The sequence below is a fragment of the Xiphias gladius genome, chromosome 10, assembly GCF_016859285.1.
Source record: "Xiphias gladius isolate SHS-SW01 ecotype Sanya breed wild chromosome 10, ASM1685928v1, whole genome shotgun sequence".
Taxonomy (NCBI): Eukaryota; Metazoa; Chordata; class Actinopteri; order Istiophoriformes; family Xiphiidae; genus Xiphias; species Xiphias gladius.
The window spans coordinates 27,006,352-27,025,114 of NC_053409.1; the positions used below are offsets into that span (position 1 = coordinate 27,006,352).

General features: G+C 44.8%; 1 protein-coding gene across 1 annotated transcript in view; it reads right to left on the minus strand.

Annotated features, from left to right (window-relative positions):
• Positions 1–18,763, minus strand: part of mdga2a (MAM domain containing glycosylphosphatidylinositol anchor 2a) — a 112,472-nt gene that overhangs the window by 36,240 nt on the left and 57,469 nt on the right. Inside the window, exons 5-8 of the mRNA XM_040137445.1 lie at positions 15,872–16,004; positions 13,371–13,643; positions 8,850–9,179; positions 4,832–5,149 (exon numbers count right to left, since the gene is read on the minus strand). Coding sequence (XP_039993379.1) covers positions 4,832–5,149; positions 8,850–9,179; positions 13,371–13,643; positions 15,872–16,004 — 1,054 coding nt within the window. The remainder of the gene's footprint in view (positions 1–4,831; positions 5,150–8,849; positions 9,180–13,370; positions 13,644–15,871; positions 16,005–18,763) is intronic.

Below are 18,763 nucleotides of genomic sequence, written 5' to 3' on the forward strand. Positions count from 1 at the left end.
AATCTGCCCTCACTTTAATCTGCTTAGTGTTGTTGCACAGCGAAAACACCAAACACACAGCAGGAAGTTTAGAGAAAGTGAGAATTTAAAGAAGAGATGCTCCTTTTTACGGCAGTGGGAAAAACACTGCGGTAAAGGTCCTGGGTTTGAATTGTCGCTGTAGTTAAGAGTAAACAAGTATTTGCAGTGAGAGCCAACGGTAACAGAGAGAGGTTGGGTTTCCACAACACTTAACGTGTATCCATTGTCACGGGTTCTGCTTTTGTTTGCGCTGCTCTCCACTCGCTTTCGGGATGAGTTCCCGAACCTAAATTTGGGTTCAGAAGGTGAAACTGAATCCAGGTGATGCCTGCGGTGCTGTCAAATGCGACTATGTCACAACGTTAACATAAACTTCGCCACCACTGTGCATGATTAGGTAATGGGCTAAGAGGCAGCGAGTAACTGAACTCAGCTCAGCCATCAGAATCGCTCTCTGCCTCCAAAAGTCTCTTGTAGACCTACCTCTTCCGAGAGGACTTACTCACCTAAGACAGGTTTTCTTTTTCTCTCTCTATCGACTGATCCTGTATCTCCCAAAAAAGTAACCTGCTGTGCACTTGTGTTACTTCATGCACCTGCAACCTCGGGTCTCTTGTGTCGGCTGGAACACGAACTGAGTTTGAGGCACTTATTCTCGAAGGCTTCTCCCTGATCTACCGTGGCTTCAATTGAACTTCATTTGTAGGTCACTTGGACAAAAGCGTCTCACAAATTAGTACATGTAAGGGAAGAATCAATGAAGCAGCATATATGTTCACTGAAAGTGAAACCGTTGAAACTGAAAGTCATCACATTGCAAACGTGAAAGAGAATCAATCTTATCTGCACCTCCCACAACCAGGAGGCACTCGCCGACCGAACAGAGCCGTAGCAACACAGACACACTCCTTCATCCTCACGTACCCGAAAACGCTCTGGAGCAAATGATCGCGGTAGACTATGAAAAAAGCGACTTGCCAGAAACGATGTTCGGTTTGTCTGCGGCGGATTAGTGATGAAGACTGATGAGGGACAGAGTTTAATGAGCCTCGGCTCCATCTCTGGTGTCAACACAATCCCCTGAACGCCTGGTCCCCGTCCTGCTCTGGTGGCCCTAATGTTTGTCTGGGGGATTTTTGGACTGTGCACGTCCCTTTTCAGAGCCCGCCGTCAGACCCGTCTCCAAGCACGTCTTGTTTCCGGCTACAATGAAGTCGAATTAGCCTGAAAACAAGCACTGGCCCTTACGGGAAGCTCCAGGTTATTTACTGCCTTTAAGGTCCTGCAGTGGAAAATGGGATTTAGTATTAAATCCTAAAATAAAAAATAAATTAGTGAGATAATTCAATTATTCACTTCCTTCCTTTGTTAGTCAATTCAGCAATTATTTGGTGTGATAGTTCTTCATCTTCTCACACACGTTTTATATGCGTTATGAACCTTTTGTCAGACTTACTGCTGAAAACTATTCCGTTTGAAAACGTACGTTAAATTTCAGTCAAACATTTTGAAGTGAAAACTTCTGTGTCCTGTGACCTGTGGTGTTTTAACATTTTACACTAATGTCTGGTTGTTTAACCTTATTTTGTGAAGTAAAGGGCAAACGTTTTTGAACTTAGTTGTACCAATAAAGATTTTGTTCATCATCTGAATGGTCAGTGTTGGATGTTTACTTGTTTTCAGGTGTGTTTTCCTTTTCTCTCTGAGAACTCTGAGTCCTCGAGCTACTCGGCTGCAGATTTCCTGCCAGTTTCCACATCGATTCTCCAGAGAATCAGAACAAGTTGAGCTGCAGAGGAGATTCACTCTGACAGCCTTTTAGTGCAGCAGGAAGCCAGGAGCCGCGCGTGTGTGTGTGTGAGTGTGTCTTTGTCATAGGCTGCTTTTGGGGACGTGTTTCAGAATACAGAGCAGTTAACTGGAGACAGCTCGTCCAACTGGGGACAAAATCTGTGTCCCCAATTGGGAGAAAGCAGGTTTTTGGGTCAGTGGTTGAGATTAGGGATGGAAATGAATGCAAGTCTACGTAATGTCCCCAAAAGTGACCGAGGTCGACATGCGTGTGTGTGTGTGTGTGTGTGTGGACAAATTTTGGTTTGAAACCATCGTTGTGAGGACATTTTGTCCGGTCCTCGCACCTTCAAAGGGCTGCTTGAGGGTTCAGACCTGGTTCCAGGGTTCAGGTTAGAATCAGGTTTAGGTCTGGGGTGAGGGCCGGGGTTGGACATTAGGTTGTGACGGTTGAGGTTGGGGTACTAACTGTCCTCACGTGTAATGTAGGACAAGTACGTGTGCGTGTGTGTGCGCAGCTTCCTGTCACATCCTCTGGTTGTTTTTTCTGCGACTTTGTACCCCGCGGGTTAGACGGAGTGTGACCGGAAGGTCGTGGATTCGATCCCCGTCCACAGACAGCGTGTGTCCGTCACCGCCTGCCCGCGTGCCCTGGAGCAGAGGCCTTGAACCTGCCATCTACCTGCCACGACGGGGCCACTGGTGTGTGTTTCCACAAAAATGGTGTTTCTATCAGACGGATCTGCTGCTGTCTGCTCTGACGGACGTGATGCAGTGTGACTGGACAATGTGACATCCGCAGGGCTGAGGAGTCAACGTCACAGTGCACTCTGGGTATTTTGGGGGCTGAAGCAGCGTGGTCGTCGGCCTCTGGTGTTTGTTTACATCTGCAGCAGATGTTACGATTGGTTTCAGCTGAAAAGAGATTTTTGACCGGAAAATGTGCAGCGGAGGACGAAGAGCGGACACCGAGGGAGAAGGTCGGGTGAGGAGGACGCGACGCTTCCAAACAGACGGGATCGCTGTACAGATCAACCTCAATTAGCTTAATCAATGTGGGATTTTGAACAGCCCGCGTCGGCTTTGCTAGTTCTATGAGCTGAGCTGTGTCATCTTTATGTCCATGACAGCAGGAGGTGTCAGGAACTTTAGCTCAAGGTGAAGCAGGACGGACAGAGCAATATTCAACACGACGCGCTAATTAAACCAGCGTATAATTAGACAGTGAATCTGTAATGATGGCCGCCGGGATGCCCCTTAGATGCAGTCACAAGTATAATACGGTACTTTCAGCGGTAGACGAGCCACAAACCAAACTGTGATGAAGACAGGAAGCACACCTTCAACGGCTGATGTCTCAAACCGGAACCACAGCCGGGGACGCATGAAGTACTCACATCCGTTACTCAAGTAACAGTCTCAGAATGCTACTTGAGTAAAAGTACACAGGCATTATCAGCAAAGAATACTTGAAGTATCAGAGTAAAAGTACTGGATGTGGTTCCAGTATCACAGTAAAAGTACTTCCTGTAGTTCCTGTATCACAGTTAAAGTACTTCATTGTGCAGGGACCTGTCTCCTGTGACTGGTCTATGATTCTCAGATCATTGATCCTGAGTCACGGAGGCTTCGGCAGCGTTTTACTGTCGGAGCTGCTTTTAGCTACGTCAGAGACAGGGAGAGAGTTCAGTCCACTGGTTCCCAACCCGGGGGTCGGGCCCCTCCAGAGGGGTCACCAGGTGAACCTGAGGGGTCGTCAGATGATTCATGGGAGGCGAAGTTCTGATTCACTGATCTGTTTTCACCTTTTGGACTTTTTTCTAATCTTTGCTGTTACTTGTGAAATACTGGATCATTTTATCTCTTTGGGCCTCAAACAGTTGTTTAGATGAAACCATCTGAGAGGTTTTGAGGAAAATGTTTCTCAGACACCTGAAAGTTGACAAACGGTCCCAACTACACACAACTACTAAGATCACTAGGCAGAAGGTTGGTAAATTACTGGTTTAATTTTTAACAAAGTCTTGTATTTAAGTCAATCATATGTTATTTGAGGTAAAATCTTCATCTGCAATGTGACTAGTAAATACAGATGTTAAACAAAGGCACAATATTTCCCTCTCAAATGTAGAGGATTGGAAGTATAAGGCAGCAGAAAATGGAAATACTCAAGAACTGACCTCAAGTACAGTTACTTGAGTAAATGTACTTAGTTACTTTCCACCACTGATCACAGCTTCCCTTCAAACGCCATTTTTGAGCTTCCTTAAAAAATTTAATCTGTGATGAGTCAACTTTAAGATTTTGTGAATGCTGCAAAATGTTAAAGTAACGTTAAAGCTTAAAATCTCAGTGTGAAGGGGCGTAAACGTTTAGCGGATTATGATGCTAACAGATTTCAACTGTGGCTTCCCTTCAGTTTCAAGAGGCAGTTCCCCACCTCCTGCTCTCCTGAAGTCCATGATCATCTCATTCATTTTCCAGATGTTAAGCTGAAGATTATTGCCTCCGCACCGGCTCATAAGAGTAGACACCTCCCTCCTGGTGCTGTGTTTCGGACTGGGTTGGACTATCCCCTTTGAATCAGGTTTCTCTTTTAGAAAATGAATTCATGCCCGTCAGGTCAAAGTGCCTTTTCAGATCCGGTCTCTTGTGAAGTTCATGTACATCGGGGGCGAATACGTGTCTCCAACATTCTGTCTTTCTTTGCGACGTCTAATTTGAACTCAATGAAATGTTTAGATTCTGAATCTTATCTTCCACCTTAACCCGGTTTAAACGACCACCTGAAGCTTTCAGTCTCTCTATCAACCTAGAGCTACATCACTACACACACACACACACACACACACACACACACACACACACACATTGTTATTCATACAATTTCCACCCGTTGAATGTATGAACAACACGGTTAATTGTGAATATGGATTAGCTGATTGAACCCACTCTACCTGCGTGTGTATAACAGCATGCGTGTAAATCTATATCCTGTATATGAGCGTGTGTTACCCACACTGCACCACCAGCTGGATCAGAGCCTCTCTTGGTTTCACGTTGAAGCCATTGTACTGACTCGTCTGGCAGCGGTACGTCCCGCTCATCCCCCGGGTCACGTTGCTGATCCTCAGGACGCCGTCGTAGCTCTCCGTCTGAGCCGAGCCGTCCGGCATCAGAGCTGCAGCCGCCGCCGCCGCCGTCCCGCTCTCCTCCACCCGGGACCACAGGATGATGGGTTTGGGTTTCCCCGAGACCAGACACTGCAGGTCCACCGTGTCGCCCTCCTGAGCGATGAGGTGAGAGCGCCCCCTGGGGACGGTCAGCTCTGGAGGAACTGCAGGGACATGGGTTATTTTAGTTATCAGTTTATTTGTGATTATTTTGGTTTCAAAGCAACTCATAGTCACTCTTTATGTTTGGTGTACTGAGGGGCCACAGGGCAAAAATGTGTTATTGGGCCCCTACTGACCCCAACTGTACATGTCAGTGTCATTATTTTACCCAGAAACCAACCAACCAGTACTGTAGAGTTTAAATGATTAGTTGATTAACTGAATAGTTGAATATTTTGGTATTTGACATCTGATGAATCCTTTGAGTCAATTTTAAGCAAAAGGCAAAATATTAACTGGTACCAGCTTCTTAAATGGGATAGTTTACCAGTTTTCCCAGTTTTCTCTGAGTTCGTGACCTCTAGTCACAAAAAACAAGTCGTTCGAAGACGTTCACAGGCGACCGATGAAGAAAAGAATCCTTGGTTGCGGCCTCACAGTTCTGCAATGATGGAATAATACGATCTCGACTCCCGAGGTTTTCTGTCTGTTCAATACTTGATGAGCAAAAAATTCAAGCAAATTTATAAAACACAACTTGAGTCCCTTTTTCAAGACCGGGGCCACAGGATGGAGGACCTGACACAGTTGTTGTGCTCCAGTTCAGCAACAAATGTGAGATGATTCAAATTGTGCTGACGCAAATGATGTGTAGTAAATCTGGGGTCTGGGGCCCCTGGGCAGTTGCCTCGCTTTGCCCCGTCGGGATCCAGCCTTGACTCCAGATACTATTCAGTACGGTTTTATTGTTGTTTTTTTCATGCTTCATTTTGTACATAGTAGATGTTCATAATATATACTGCATTGTATTTTTTACGACCCATCCAGGGTGTACCCCGCCTCTTGCCCATTGTCAGCTTGGATTGGCTCCAGCCCACCACGCGCCCCCCGCCCGCAACCATGGAAGGATGAAGTGGTGTAGCTGATGGAGGGATCATAGTTTTTATGCTACTTATCTGTACTCTGCATCTGTTCTTGTACTTCTGCTGCTGTGACACTTGAATTTCCCTGTATGGGACCAAGATATTAAATATAGATATTAAATATTCTAATAATATATCACATTCAAATGGTAGTTCCATGTTGCACTTTTAACCAAGGCTCTTCTCAATTTGCCGCTGATTCGCACACGCACACCGATGGCAGTGAGCTACCGTACAAGGCGCTGGTCCGACCGTCAGGAGCCGTCTGGTTTGGTTCTTGCTCAAAGACACTCTGACCTGGGGACTGGAGGAGCTCGGGATCGAACCGCCGACCCTGCGGTTAACGGACGACCCGCTTTACCTCCTGACAAACACGAACCCCTCCTGCTTCTGCAGGAATCCAGTAACCATGGCAACGTCTTTCCTTCACAAATTCAAGTGAAGAAAGAAGAGCGGCAACACGACATTTGATACGGCCTCATCCTGCTCTGTCCGTCGGTGCCATATGTGACGCCCGGTGCCGGCTGCGCTGCTGTGTGTGTGTAGATTCAGTGTCGTTCTGTTTAATGTGATCTTCATGGCTCTTTTATCCATATCCGTCTGCTCTTTGTCTTGTTTGTTTCTTTCGCTGTTTAACATGAGCCTGCCCAGGGAGGGCAGATGAAAATGAGCCTCTGGGCTAAAAATCTGACACATTTACATCACGCGGACGCTGATGAAGGCGTTTCGTCCCCGATAAATAAACTGAATTAGAAAACAAACTGTTTAAGAATTTTAGAATTTGGAGACAGAAAAAGTGTAATGGTTTCATTATCCAGGGGAGTTTCTGTTCAGTAACATTCAGGAGATCCATTAAAGGAAAACTGGAAGTACAGAAAAGGGAAAACACTCCTCACACAGTACAGCAGGAGCAGTACATAAAAGATAAATACGTCGGTCTGAACGTCTAACAACACTCCTGCGTACAGACGACAAAACCGCTCTTATTTTAAGTTAAGTTGAGTTATGGATTTCAGGTTGTAATCTCCCGTCGATGTGTAACAGCTGGTGTTGAGCTGAGTGTTTCTCCAGAGAGAAAAATAAAAGCCGTTCCCTCAGTCACCCACATAAACAACGCGTGTGTTCTGAAGCTTAAACGCTCATCCAGAACCACCTTGGCCTCCTTTACTGTTCCGATGACTCTGTTCCGACACTTGTGTTTTCTAAAGTTTTTATTCTTTTGTTTTGCATTTTAATGTTCTGTGCTGTTTTTATGCTGCTCCGTCTTTTTTATGTTTTTAATGCATTGTGTAAAGCACGTGGAAATGCCCTTATGTATGAAAGCGGCTTTACAAATGAACTCGCTCTACCTAAGAAGGAGGTCAAATGTCAGAGGTCACAGCGGTGACACCAGCAAATATTCCCTGAATGATGGATGGTGCCAAAAGTAAGAACAATAAACAGGCAGTTCGGAGTTTGTCCTTCATTTAAAAACACACAGAGAGATGCTGTTGCGGCGGCTGCTGGACTGTTTTAGCGTTTATTTTCCTTATGGGGATGCAGCAGCGAGCATAGCGCGACCTTCTGTTTTAACACGAAACATCCGTCAGCAGATGTCTCACAGTTCAGACCGAGACTGCAGCGATGCTTCCTCTTCATCCTCCCTCTCTCCCTCTCTCCTCCTCTCAGGCTCTCTGACTCTTTCCTCCTGTCCACCAAGGTCACAAACAAACGGGAAGTCCACCGCTGACGGCAGACACTCATCTGCACGACATCCGCCTGAAGGAAAAGGTCTGCTGCTTTTCTCTCTGCGGAAACCGAACCGAGAGGCTTGTAACAGAGTTCAAGGGTTTTTATGAAAAATCCAAGAAGAAGAAGACGAACTGCAGGTGCCGCTGCAGCCTCATGTTGTTTTACCCGACAGCAGAAAGAGGGAGAAGGAGACGTCAATGTCACATTTAAAAAGATTTTTGATGGTTCGTTTTTCACTGATGCCCGGAGGCTGATGAAAAATGTGGACTTTCATTAAGAGAAGAAATGCAGCGGTTCGGGAAGTTTTAGAGACAGTTAAATTCAAACATCATTCCAAATTTATCTTTTAACTTGTGTTGTGTTTCATGACTTGCAGTGTATTTCAGCTGCCAGATTCCCGGACAAACATTATATCAAGTGTGTAGCCATCCAGTAATATGCCTAAGACCCTGGTTTCTCATTTTTCTACAATTGATTCTAGTCTGTCAACTACAGACTTCAGCTCTATAGCAGACACGTAACATGGGCTAAGGTGCTGAAGACGCTGATTATTAGCAGCAGAGGAAACTGTTCTTCTAATCAGAAGGGTACAAGGTGTGGTTCTACAGGTGCACGCAGGTCGAAGACTTTTCAGTAAAAAAGTAGTTGGTTTATCCATTTGTCTGTTTTTCGCATCATTGTTCGGTTTTTAGTCGCCGACGAAAAACTCAACACATTCTGTCACGGTGCTGCTTTCAAACTACTTTTTCATTTAGATTTGTCTCATTTTCGTTTTTAAAAAAGTCTTCGACAAATATTTTTCATTTTAGTTTTTTTGATGAAACCAACAGACGCTCATCAATTTGGTGCAACAGTAAATTGAGACGTCAGACCGTTAATCCATCATCATCAGTGGCCAATTTTCACCATTGACAGTGCTGAAAAAACCGGTCCGTGGTCGAAACAAATTGCTGACCCCTGATCTACAGTGGAGGACAGAACAGAAACCAACATCCTGTCTCCAGTAAAGACCCGGTTCTTCTTCAGCCCCGTCCACAACGTGACTCACCTGTGGTGGACGAGATGTTGACGTCGATGCTGATCTCGGGGATTCCGCCGTTCCTCAGCGACGCCACGCAGGTGTAGGTGCCGAAGTCGGTGAACTTGAGGTCGATGATGTCGAGGTTGGTGGTTCCTGGTGAGACGTCGGTGTCGGTGTGGGTGATGACCATCCGCTCGGAGCTCCTCAGCGGCCGGCCGTTCTTCAGCCAGCTGAACTGCAGCTCCTCCGGCGGCGTAGCCTCCACCTGGCAGCTGATCTTCACCTCCCGGCCGATCTGGATGTTGTCGTCGTTGTGGTACGGGTCGGGAGTGATCCAGAACCGACCTTTACGAAGGCCTGCAGGAGACAGATGGATAAAAGAAGACAAACTTCAGTCCCACAAGTCAAGACTTGAACAAAAACATACAAATGTCCAGGACTGAATGTCCAACAAGTATGATTAAAATCGAATGGATAATTGTTCAGGGAGGGGTCTTCAAGGGTCGACTCAGTTCTTGAGTTGGACCGAGTCCGAATTCTACTCGGTCCAATGGGTCTGTTTCAGACCTGTGAAGACCTGCCAAAGTGCTTTGGCTGGAAGGGGTCTCCCGGTGAGACCGGCAGGTCTACACCGGTAGCACCATTCAATCAACTGGAAACACAGTTTTACTAAGATTTCCTGAATTTCAGTCTGACATATTCGATATCTTTGGGAACTTTGTATCCACTATAACATAAATAAAATTCAAGTAAATTCTGCCAGTGTGATCAAAGCTTAAACAAATGTAACTATGGGAGTCCGTTATTTTACCTGAACCCAGAATCCTGCAGCAGAACCGGAATCGTGACAGAGAAACTGAACGCTGACTGGGTTTTGTCCCTCCTCGTATTTTAAATGATCACAATTACCCTTCCTGCTGCGGAGAAACTAATCCGTCCAAATTGGGCTTAATTGTTCTGAGGCCATTTGCTCAGTTTAATCCTGTGACTCCACAGCAACGACCTGCTGCTGCTGCTTTTCCCCCACTTGTTATTTAACCTCCTGCTTTCCAGCTCAGTGGGACGTCGACTGACAGGATTCATTACCTGTGTTCACGCTGCTAACACCTCACCTTGCTGACATTCAGACTGTAGTAACAGCTGACATCACTTCATTATAAAATACTGAGTACGACGACTCTGACTGTGTTGAAACTGATAAGTGAATCATTTGTGTGTCAGTTCGTCTTCCTATCTAATCGTCAACAAACCTTAACATCCACTATTCAGATTTCCATGAAGTTTTGTGTCAATATTCCTGCTCCCCAGATGATTACCTCTAATAATTTTGGTGATCATCTGACAGCTTCTCTGGCGCCACCATCAGGACAAACTTCACATTTTTTTTAGCTCCAGTCCCTGAAAGTTACAGTAACATAAGCGGCTGTAACTCTGCTAGCACTAGCTCACTCACGGGGAAATGATCCGCCTCTGGATACAATCCTAAAACCACCAGTTTTTGATACTGGTAACTGGGAACATGAACGTCTGAACCACATTTCATCACAGTCCATCCAATAGTTGTTGGGACCCAAGTGGGCGGACAGACGGACATTAACATCCGTAGGGCTGAGCTGCTAAAAACTATTTCAGAGGCAGTGAGATTGGATGTAAAGTAACGGTGAGAATGTATTTGTCCCCAACTGTTTCATAGAGGACATTTGCTTCTGTCGTCCCTGTCGGATAAATACAGTCGAATTAGCTCTATACACTCATATACAGTGAGTGTTGTTGGTTTGATGAAGGAGAAACCAGAGCTGGAAAAGCCTCTGGTGTTATTTAAATGTGAAGTCAGGGTAAAGGTTCACACTACGTTACGGCAACACCGGACAAAGAGTCCAGTGGATGAGAACCGCGCGCCGACAGCGTTCAACCAAAGCTCTGTCTGGAAACACGAATATTTAAACGTGTTAAATGCACCGGTGACAGTGGTTGAGCCGCGCTGTGATGTTGGTTCATGTTTGCATCAGCCAGTCAGTGCGGTGTCCCTGCCAACACACAACAAGCTGCAGTCTCTAGTGGACAATGGCACAATGGCCGGAAGGTTGTAGCTCAAATCCCAGATCTCTGTGTGTGTGTGTGTGTGTGTGTGTCGGGGGTATTTGTATATAAATAACTTCAGTTCATGAGGCGAGCAGCTGATTGTCCTTGTTCGTTAAGATTAAAACAAGAATGCCTCAGAACAAAACCCTGTGTGGTTGTGCGTGTGTGTGTGTGTGTGTTTTCACTGCGTCAGTAAAAGGTCTGTTGCATAACTAGAGGTGGATGCAGTGGCTCACACATGAAAGTCACTGCGCACGCACACACACACACACACACACACACACACACACACACACACACACACACACACACAGACATTGCACTGGCTTGGCTCCAGTCCTGTCAGTACACAGTAGTACTGTACTAGTACAGTACTACTGTGTGTGTGTGCAGTAGTAGGGAAGTATTATCGTCTGAAAGCTGAAACATTCTTCTGAGGTTTTCTGTCCATCAAATGTGGACGTCTCGTTATTTTAACAAGGAGCAAACTCCATCTGCTGATGAAGACAGTGAGATTCTGCTGAAAGGTCCAGCAAAGTGGAGCTTGAGTTAAGATTATTACACCATCACTCGACAACAAGTCTGAGCAGCACAAACACCTGCAAATTCAAGTGGGATGCAGAGGCAACAGTTTTGACACCAAACCCAGGGCGTCCAGGGGCATCGTCCCCAGAAGATTTTACAGTTTAAACATGTAAATTCATTACTTTGTTTTACTCTGAACATAAATGTTTCAGAGATTCCAGCTCTCTCCAGAGGTTTTCAGTGGGATTTAGGTCAGGACTCTTTGCCGGCCAGTTTAAAACTGTCCATCTTTTCCTCGTCAACCATTCTTTTGTGCTGCTGGACGTGTCCTTTGGGTCATTGTCCTGCTGGAAGACCCGAGACCTTCGCCTCAAACCTAGTTTTCTGACACCGGGTAACACATTTCTCTCTGAAGTTCCTGGGTAATCTTCTGAGTTCATCCTTCCTTTGACACGTTCAATGCCTCCAGTACCAGAGGAAGCAAAGCTGCTCCACATCCTGATAGAAGCTCCTCCATGTTTTACTGTAGGTAGGTTGCTCTTTTCCTCACGGGCTTCAGTTCGTCGCCTATAGACAAACTGATGAGCTTCATTCCCAGAGAGCTCTACTCTGGTTTCATCTGTCCACGGAACATTATCCCAGAAAGACTGAGGCTTATCTATGGAAGTTATAGCAAACATTATTTTTGCCTTTTTGTGCCTTTCTTTCAGTAGGGGTTTCCTCCTTGGCCTTGGCCCATGGAGTCCTACTTGGTTTAGTGTCTGGTGACCGCTCCGGATTGATCCGGGTCAGCCTGAAGCTCTTTAGATGTCTCGCGTGGAGTTTTTTCCAGAATGTGCATCAACCTTCACCGAGGTGTCTCATTGAGTTTCTTCTTAGCACCACGTCCTGGAAGCGTCTTAACAGTTTCATGACTGAGAAGCTTCTTGAAAACGTTACGAGCTGTTGAAACAGGGATTTCCAGATCTTTGGCTGTCGCCTTGTAGCCTTTGGAAACTGTTCTGTTTTTTGATAATAGCATTTCTGATGCTCTCACACAGTTCTCTTGGAAACAATCAGCCCCTTTTTATGCAGTAAAAGCGTAATTCATTGGTTAATTCAGGTCATGTCTTATTTCGGTTTTATTTGAGTCTTTATCTTGTTTGAGAAACTGATTTAACTTCATCAAAAGGTGCCAGTAATTAACTAGCTATAACTTTTGCTGCTCTTATCTTAAAAAAAGAATGAAAAAAGTCAAGAACAGAGGAAATAAATTTCAACGTATTTCATGTGTTTAAAATATACTTTCATAGAGTGAAAATATGACTCGGTTCTATTTTAATCTTTTAAACTCTTTAACCTTTAACGAATCGTACAAAATCAACGTTACAACAACCGGACAAACTGCTTATATCGTGTCTTTCTGTCTTCTCTGCTGTAATAAACATCTGGTTGGCCGGTTTTAACCTGAACATGGACAAGCAGATGAAAATAAACATGCTATTGCTCAGTGTCGAAAGAGGACGCATCATCAAAAGTTCACAAAGTGCTGATGAAGTTCAGGAGGGATCCTGCAGGAAACGACTACACACAGCAGCAGAGGGGAAGAGGAGAAGGAGGAGGAGGAGGATTTGATTTACAAAGACTGAAATAATCTGAGAGCGCAACGTCTCTGCACAGACGCAGATAAACGCTCTGTTTGTTGTGGATGTGTCGGATCTATTCTGGTCTATTCTGCAGCGGCTTGTACATTCAAAACAACAAGTTAAGACGTCAGTGTGCCTTTGTACCTGCAGCACCTAAAGCCGAGGACTCACCTGAACACTGTTACTCTACAAACTGAAACAGAAAGAGACGACACCTTTCAACAGGTAGCTGCTTAATTTTACACAACACTACATGTTCACATTAAGACCAGGTTTTAGGTTAAGTCAGGCGTTAGGGTGAGTTTAAGTACCGCACCTCGGACCAGTATGGTGGTGGATTTCTTGGCAGGGTTTCCCACGTTGTTGGACGCCACACAGCTGTAGGCGCCGCTGTCTTCCACGGTTACGGCAGGGACAGTCAGGGTGCCCCCATTGATCACGCTCCTCTTCGGGAGCTCCTCCCCCCCTGGCTTCACCCACGTCAGGGCGGGGGGAGGGTCTCCGCCCGACGCCACGCACACCAGGGTGACGGTCTCCCCCGGGTTCACCACCAGGGGGTCGTCCAGGAGGAGTTTGATGGAGGGAGGAGCTGAGAGGACGAGAAAACGTTCAAACTCACTGTTATTGAGAATCATTATTCAGCTTCACACTGTGATTGATCCATTATCCTTCCATTTTATGCTTCCTATTTTAGATATAGTTCCATTTTATTCACGTTTATATTTACAGTCATGATTTTTATTGTTATTTCTCTTTTTGTATCCATGATGTCACAATGGAAAGGAAAAAGTTCAAGTGCTGTATTTTAAGGCACAATGTGTACCCCATTATTGAGCATTAAACACACTTATGTCCAATACAATGCTCTTTATTTCAACTTGTTGTATAGTTTGTTCTCTACTTACCGTTTACCCTTTTGTATCTGTAAAGAGATTTAATTTATCTTCTATATTTTCTATATTTTATTCCCCTATGCACGTGGGCTGTTTTTTCTTTTGCTGCCAGAACAGGACAGGACAGTTTCACAGGTTCCAAGCTGAAACCTTCAAATGCCTCGTTTTGTCTGACCATCAGTTCCAAACCCAGAGATATTCACTTTACTGAGATATAAAACAAAAGAAAGCAGGAATTCTCCAAAGAATGAGGACGAAGTCAGCATTTTTGTCTTTTTGCATAAAATGATTTTATCAATTAATCAACTGATTGAGTTGACTAATCGTCGCAGCTCTTCCACAAACAACGATTTAGTTTCCCCTTTTCCATCTTAGTGCAACGCTCTGGGATGAGGGTTTCTATTATGTTATTATTCTATTGTAAAAATCTGACTCTAGTGTTTATAGTTAATTATTATTACTGTAATTCTTAGTTAAGTTTCCCGTGAAAACGATTAAAACGTTCACATGGTTTCAGGAGGCTTTTAGCCTCAGCTGATCGGTTCATTTGCAGGTGGATCATGGGAGTTTTCTAAGACAAATATATACATTTTTCTCATTTGAAAAGGTTTTAAATATCTCATCATTTGTAAATAATCCACCGGGATCGTTCTTCATACAGACTATAAAAGCTTCTCGTTGTGAAATAAAAGCTGCAGAGCGACTGGCTGCCTCCAACAGATGCACATGTGGAGCTGCAGAAAAGCAGCTAAAAGCAGAAATAATGATGAAGGAGATAAAAATAGCTGAGTCAACCTCCGTTAAGCTGACATCATGTAAATCCCATCAGCCCCTGGGGCAGGGCAGCAGATCTACTGTACAGGTCAGAGAGCTGCAGTCTGAGCTCAGAGAGGAAAATGTTTTATGATCTGCGCTCATCCAACTGTACACGGACAGGTACAGAGAGAGATTAATGAAACTGTCCAGGAGAACGGAAATATGAAAGAAACATTACACCGTGAATGCAGACTTGGAATGAGAGACACATCGAAAGTACAAGATGGCAACATTTGTCTGAGCGGCTCATCGTTCGGATTTCAAAATTCACAATTTTGAATGTAGTCAAAAAATGTACAGTATCGTTTATTACGTCCAAATTGTAAGATGCAGTTATTATTATGAAGGAAGGCCAGATGGTAGTTTTATGTCGAACATTTCTGATTTTCCTCTTCATCAGTCTGACTCACCGTCCCAGGATTTTGACTTACTATGCGTTTTTTTGTTTTTGTTAAAAAAAGACACAGAAAGACACAAATGAGGACAGTGAAGACAGTAAGGAAGTCACACAAGCGGAGACGAAATAAAAACGAATTTTAGAAAGCGTCCATCTGAAAATGATGTTTTACATTTGTATTTGACTTGAATTATTGAGTCTTGCGTGAAGTCAAAAATTGGATTAAGTGATGAGCCAAGAGTTTTGGTTTTGTAAATGATTCCACCTGCTGCTTTATTCCTATACCTCCGTTTTTATTCTTTGTACGTTGCAGCATTGCTTCTGAAAAGCACTATTTCCATGAAATGAATCTGTAGGTATCCTGTAGTAGGCACCTGTGGAACACACTCACATCGTGGGGACTCTCCTCCCCTGTGGGGAGACACCATTTGGTCCCGACAAGGTCAAACTAGGAATTCCAGCGTCTAGAACCTGGTCCACGGTTAAAGTCAAAACTAGGACCAGATCAAGGTTAGGGGGAACCTCCAGGGACAGAGCGGGAAACAGACACCGTGTCCTCAGAAGTATCGCTGTACAGGTTGGAGGGTTTGTGGACTCAACATGTAGTGGGGACCTGTGAACACACTCACATTATGGGGACTCACCTCAGCGGTTCTGGTGCCCACGCCATGCGTGTGTGAGCGTGTGTGCGTTTGAGCGAGCGTGCGATACCTGTCCTGTTGTTCAGCCCGAAGAGGGCGCTCTTGTCCGCGATGCCGCAGACGTTCCTGACGGAAGAGACGCAGGTGTAGTCGGCGTAGTCCTGAGGACGGAGATTTTTCAACTTCAAGATCTTGGTCTCCCCCTGAAACACACACACGCGCGCGCACGCATTTGACTTATTGCGCTCGTGAGATCCCTCATCAGCCTGATGCATTGCTGAGTCTGAAAGTTCAGGTTTTCCCCCGTGAAGTAGCGAGGACCTGCAGAAACGTCCTCACTACGGCGGTTTAAAGCTATTTCACGGCGGGACAAACGTCGATACGACTGACAAAAATAAAAATCTTCCCACACTGTCGAAGCTTTCCTGAGGAGATTTTCTCAGATTGTCAGCAGTTCACATGCAGGGATCACATACATGTTGGCAAATTTGATGACATGTTTTATAGGCTACATGCTGCGTATTTTGATCCTGATTTATTTATTCATATTTTCAAGTTTCTTTCAAGTTTCTTTCAAGTTTCAACTTTGACTTGTATTCAAACTTTATATGAGTTAACTGATTTCAATTTATTGTTATTTGGTTCACGTTCTGTTAATTTACTTCTAATTATTTTAATGATTTAATATTACTCTTATTGTTAGAAATCATTTATATTTTTCTCTCTTCCTGTTCGTTTGCCCGTCGTATTTTCCCCTGGGTAAGAAACATGCTTTATAAATAAAGCTTGGAATAAAAACAAAATACACAAAGTGATTTTTAAAAATGAAATTCCATAGGATTCAAATGAAATTAAAAAAGAATCCAAAAAGGTTTTTTCTCTGTAGCGAGTGAGTCACTGGAAATTCCATAAAACAATGATTTCATCTCATCTTGTCCACCCATTGGTTTTTACTTCCGTTTACACACAACGTTGGTTTTCTGAGATGTTGTTGCGTTTTTTGTTCTGTTAATTATTTTTTCCAAAGTTGTCGTTCTTTGCTCCTCAGGGCTCAAACCACCAAAGGAGCCTCTCTGGGAATCAAAGTGCTACAGGTCAAAACTTCACTGGGTTTTGATGCTTTTTGCCCCAAAAGACAGAAATCAATCCTGGATATTCAGCAGATCCATCACAAATCTATTCTGTTCCGGTCTGAGCTCCTCCTCCTCCTCTTCTCGTCTGCCCCCTCATTTTTCCTCCTCCTCCTCCTCGTCCCCCGTTTCCTCCCTCTCCTCCTCTTCTTGTCTCCACCTCGCTGCCAAATCTCTCTTATCTCCTCTGGCAGCCTCGGCGCCGCCTTCCGCCTTACGGATAGATGAGATGAGATTAGATGACATTTAAATGGGATGTTTGTGCAAAGATGGCGGCCAATTTTTCGCAGGACGAGGAGGAGGAGGAGATAAGTTCCTCATTAGGGCCCATGAGGAGGGATGAAGGAGCGAGGGGGGAGGGGTTAACGAGTTCACAGGCTCGGCGCTGAAGGCATTACAGTCAACAGCGTTCAAATCTGGCGTGAATGTTATCTCTGCTGAGGTATTACACGGCCCGCTAACTGGCGCCCTGATTGGCCGGCTTGCCTCTGCTCCAAATTAAATCCAAATCACTGCCAAAAGAAAAAAAGGAAAAAAGGAAAATCTGGAATCTCCATCTGCAGAGATTTTAATCTACAGGACGACTCGGGTATTTCCAACTGTTGAACCCGCTGAGGGTGAGGACCGACAATGAATATTTAAATTTACATCAAAACACAAGAAAGGAAGCAGGAGAAGGTTGGAATTATTCGTGTTGGGAGATTTTACTGTAAAAGAGAAAATCCGGAGGCCAAATAAAGCCGTACACCAGGGACACGGGCTCAATCGGTCACCGAAACAATCCTCTTTACTCTAAACTTATGGAGTAGTTTTGATACTTAAACCACACACGTGGAAGTATTGTGAGGCAATGAGCCCCTGGGCACACACATGTAAGGGCCCCCCACCCCAGGAGCAAGACCCCCAGACTGAAAGACACACAAAACATTCGCAGGTACTTATTCTGTGTCTCTTCGGAGTCGTTCTGTGCCGCGTTAGGGTTGTTTGATCCACTTTCCAACAAGAACTATTAACAGAGGCTCTGGTTCCGGGGCCCCTGGACCGGTCGGGCTGCTCAGTCAGAAATCCATGACCACATGGGATCACAGTGCGCAAGTAAAACCGCGTTCCCGGAAACAGAGGGAATTAGGTCGGAAGAATTCGGTTGGTTGTTTCATCACTGTTCACATCAACAGCGGCGCTGGAGATCGTGTGGACACATAAGTGATGATCATCCCCGCATCTTCTAAAGGAAATGACACGTTTAACCCTGAGAACGCTCAGATGTTGGACGATGACGGGAGAAGTCGTATCAAACGCTTCTTAATACGACGCACATCTGTTTAAACGCCACTGGTTGCCTCCCAGAACGGAATAAAAAACTGGTGGACGCAGTACAGGATATGAATGTGAGGGAAGAACCGACATTTTCCCAGAGGACTAAAGGGGAGCTCTTCCCTAATTAATGGGAAAAAACGTATTACCTTGCTATATCTGGATCTGGGTAAAATAAGGTGCTTGTCACTCTGCTTTTGTTTTGTAAAATAAATTTAAATTGTTACAGATAAAAAGTAACCTCAAAAAAAAGTAAAACCAAGCTTGTAACTGATCACAGTCCTTCCTCCATCCTTCTCTCTGTCCTCGCCTGGTTCAGGAAGCGCTGACCACCACTGAGAAGACTCGATTAAAACGATCCAGAAATCAAAATATTACGTGAAGCATCTGAGGAAAAGAGTACGAACACAAAATGGAAGTTCATGTGGGACTGTATCCACCTGTCGAGGTTCGGACGCTAAAATTAGACAAAAGCCAAACTTGAACTATTTTTGGACGCAGCTGATGGACCATCACCC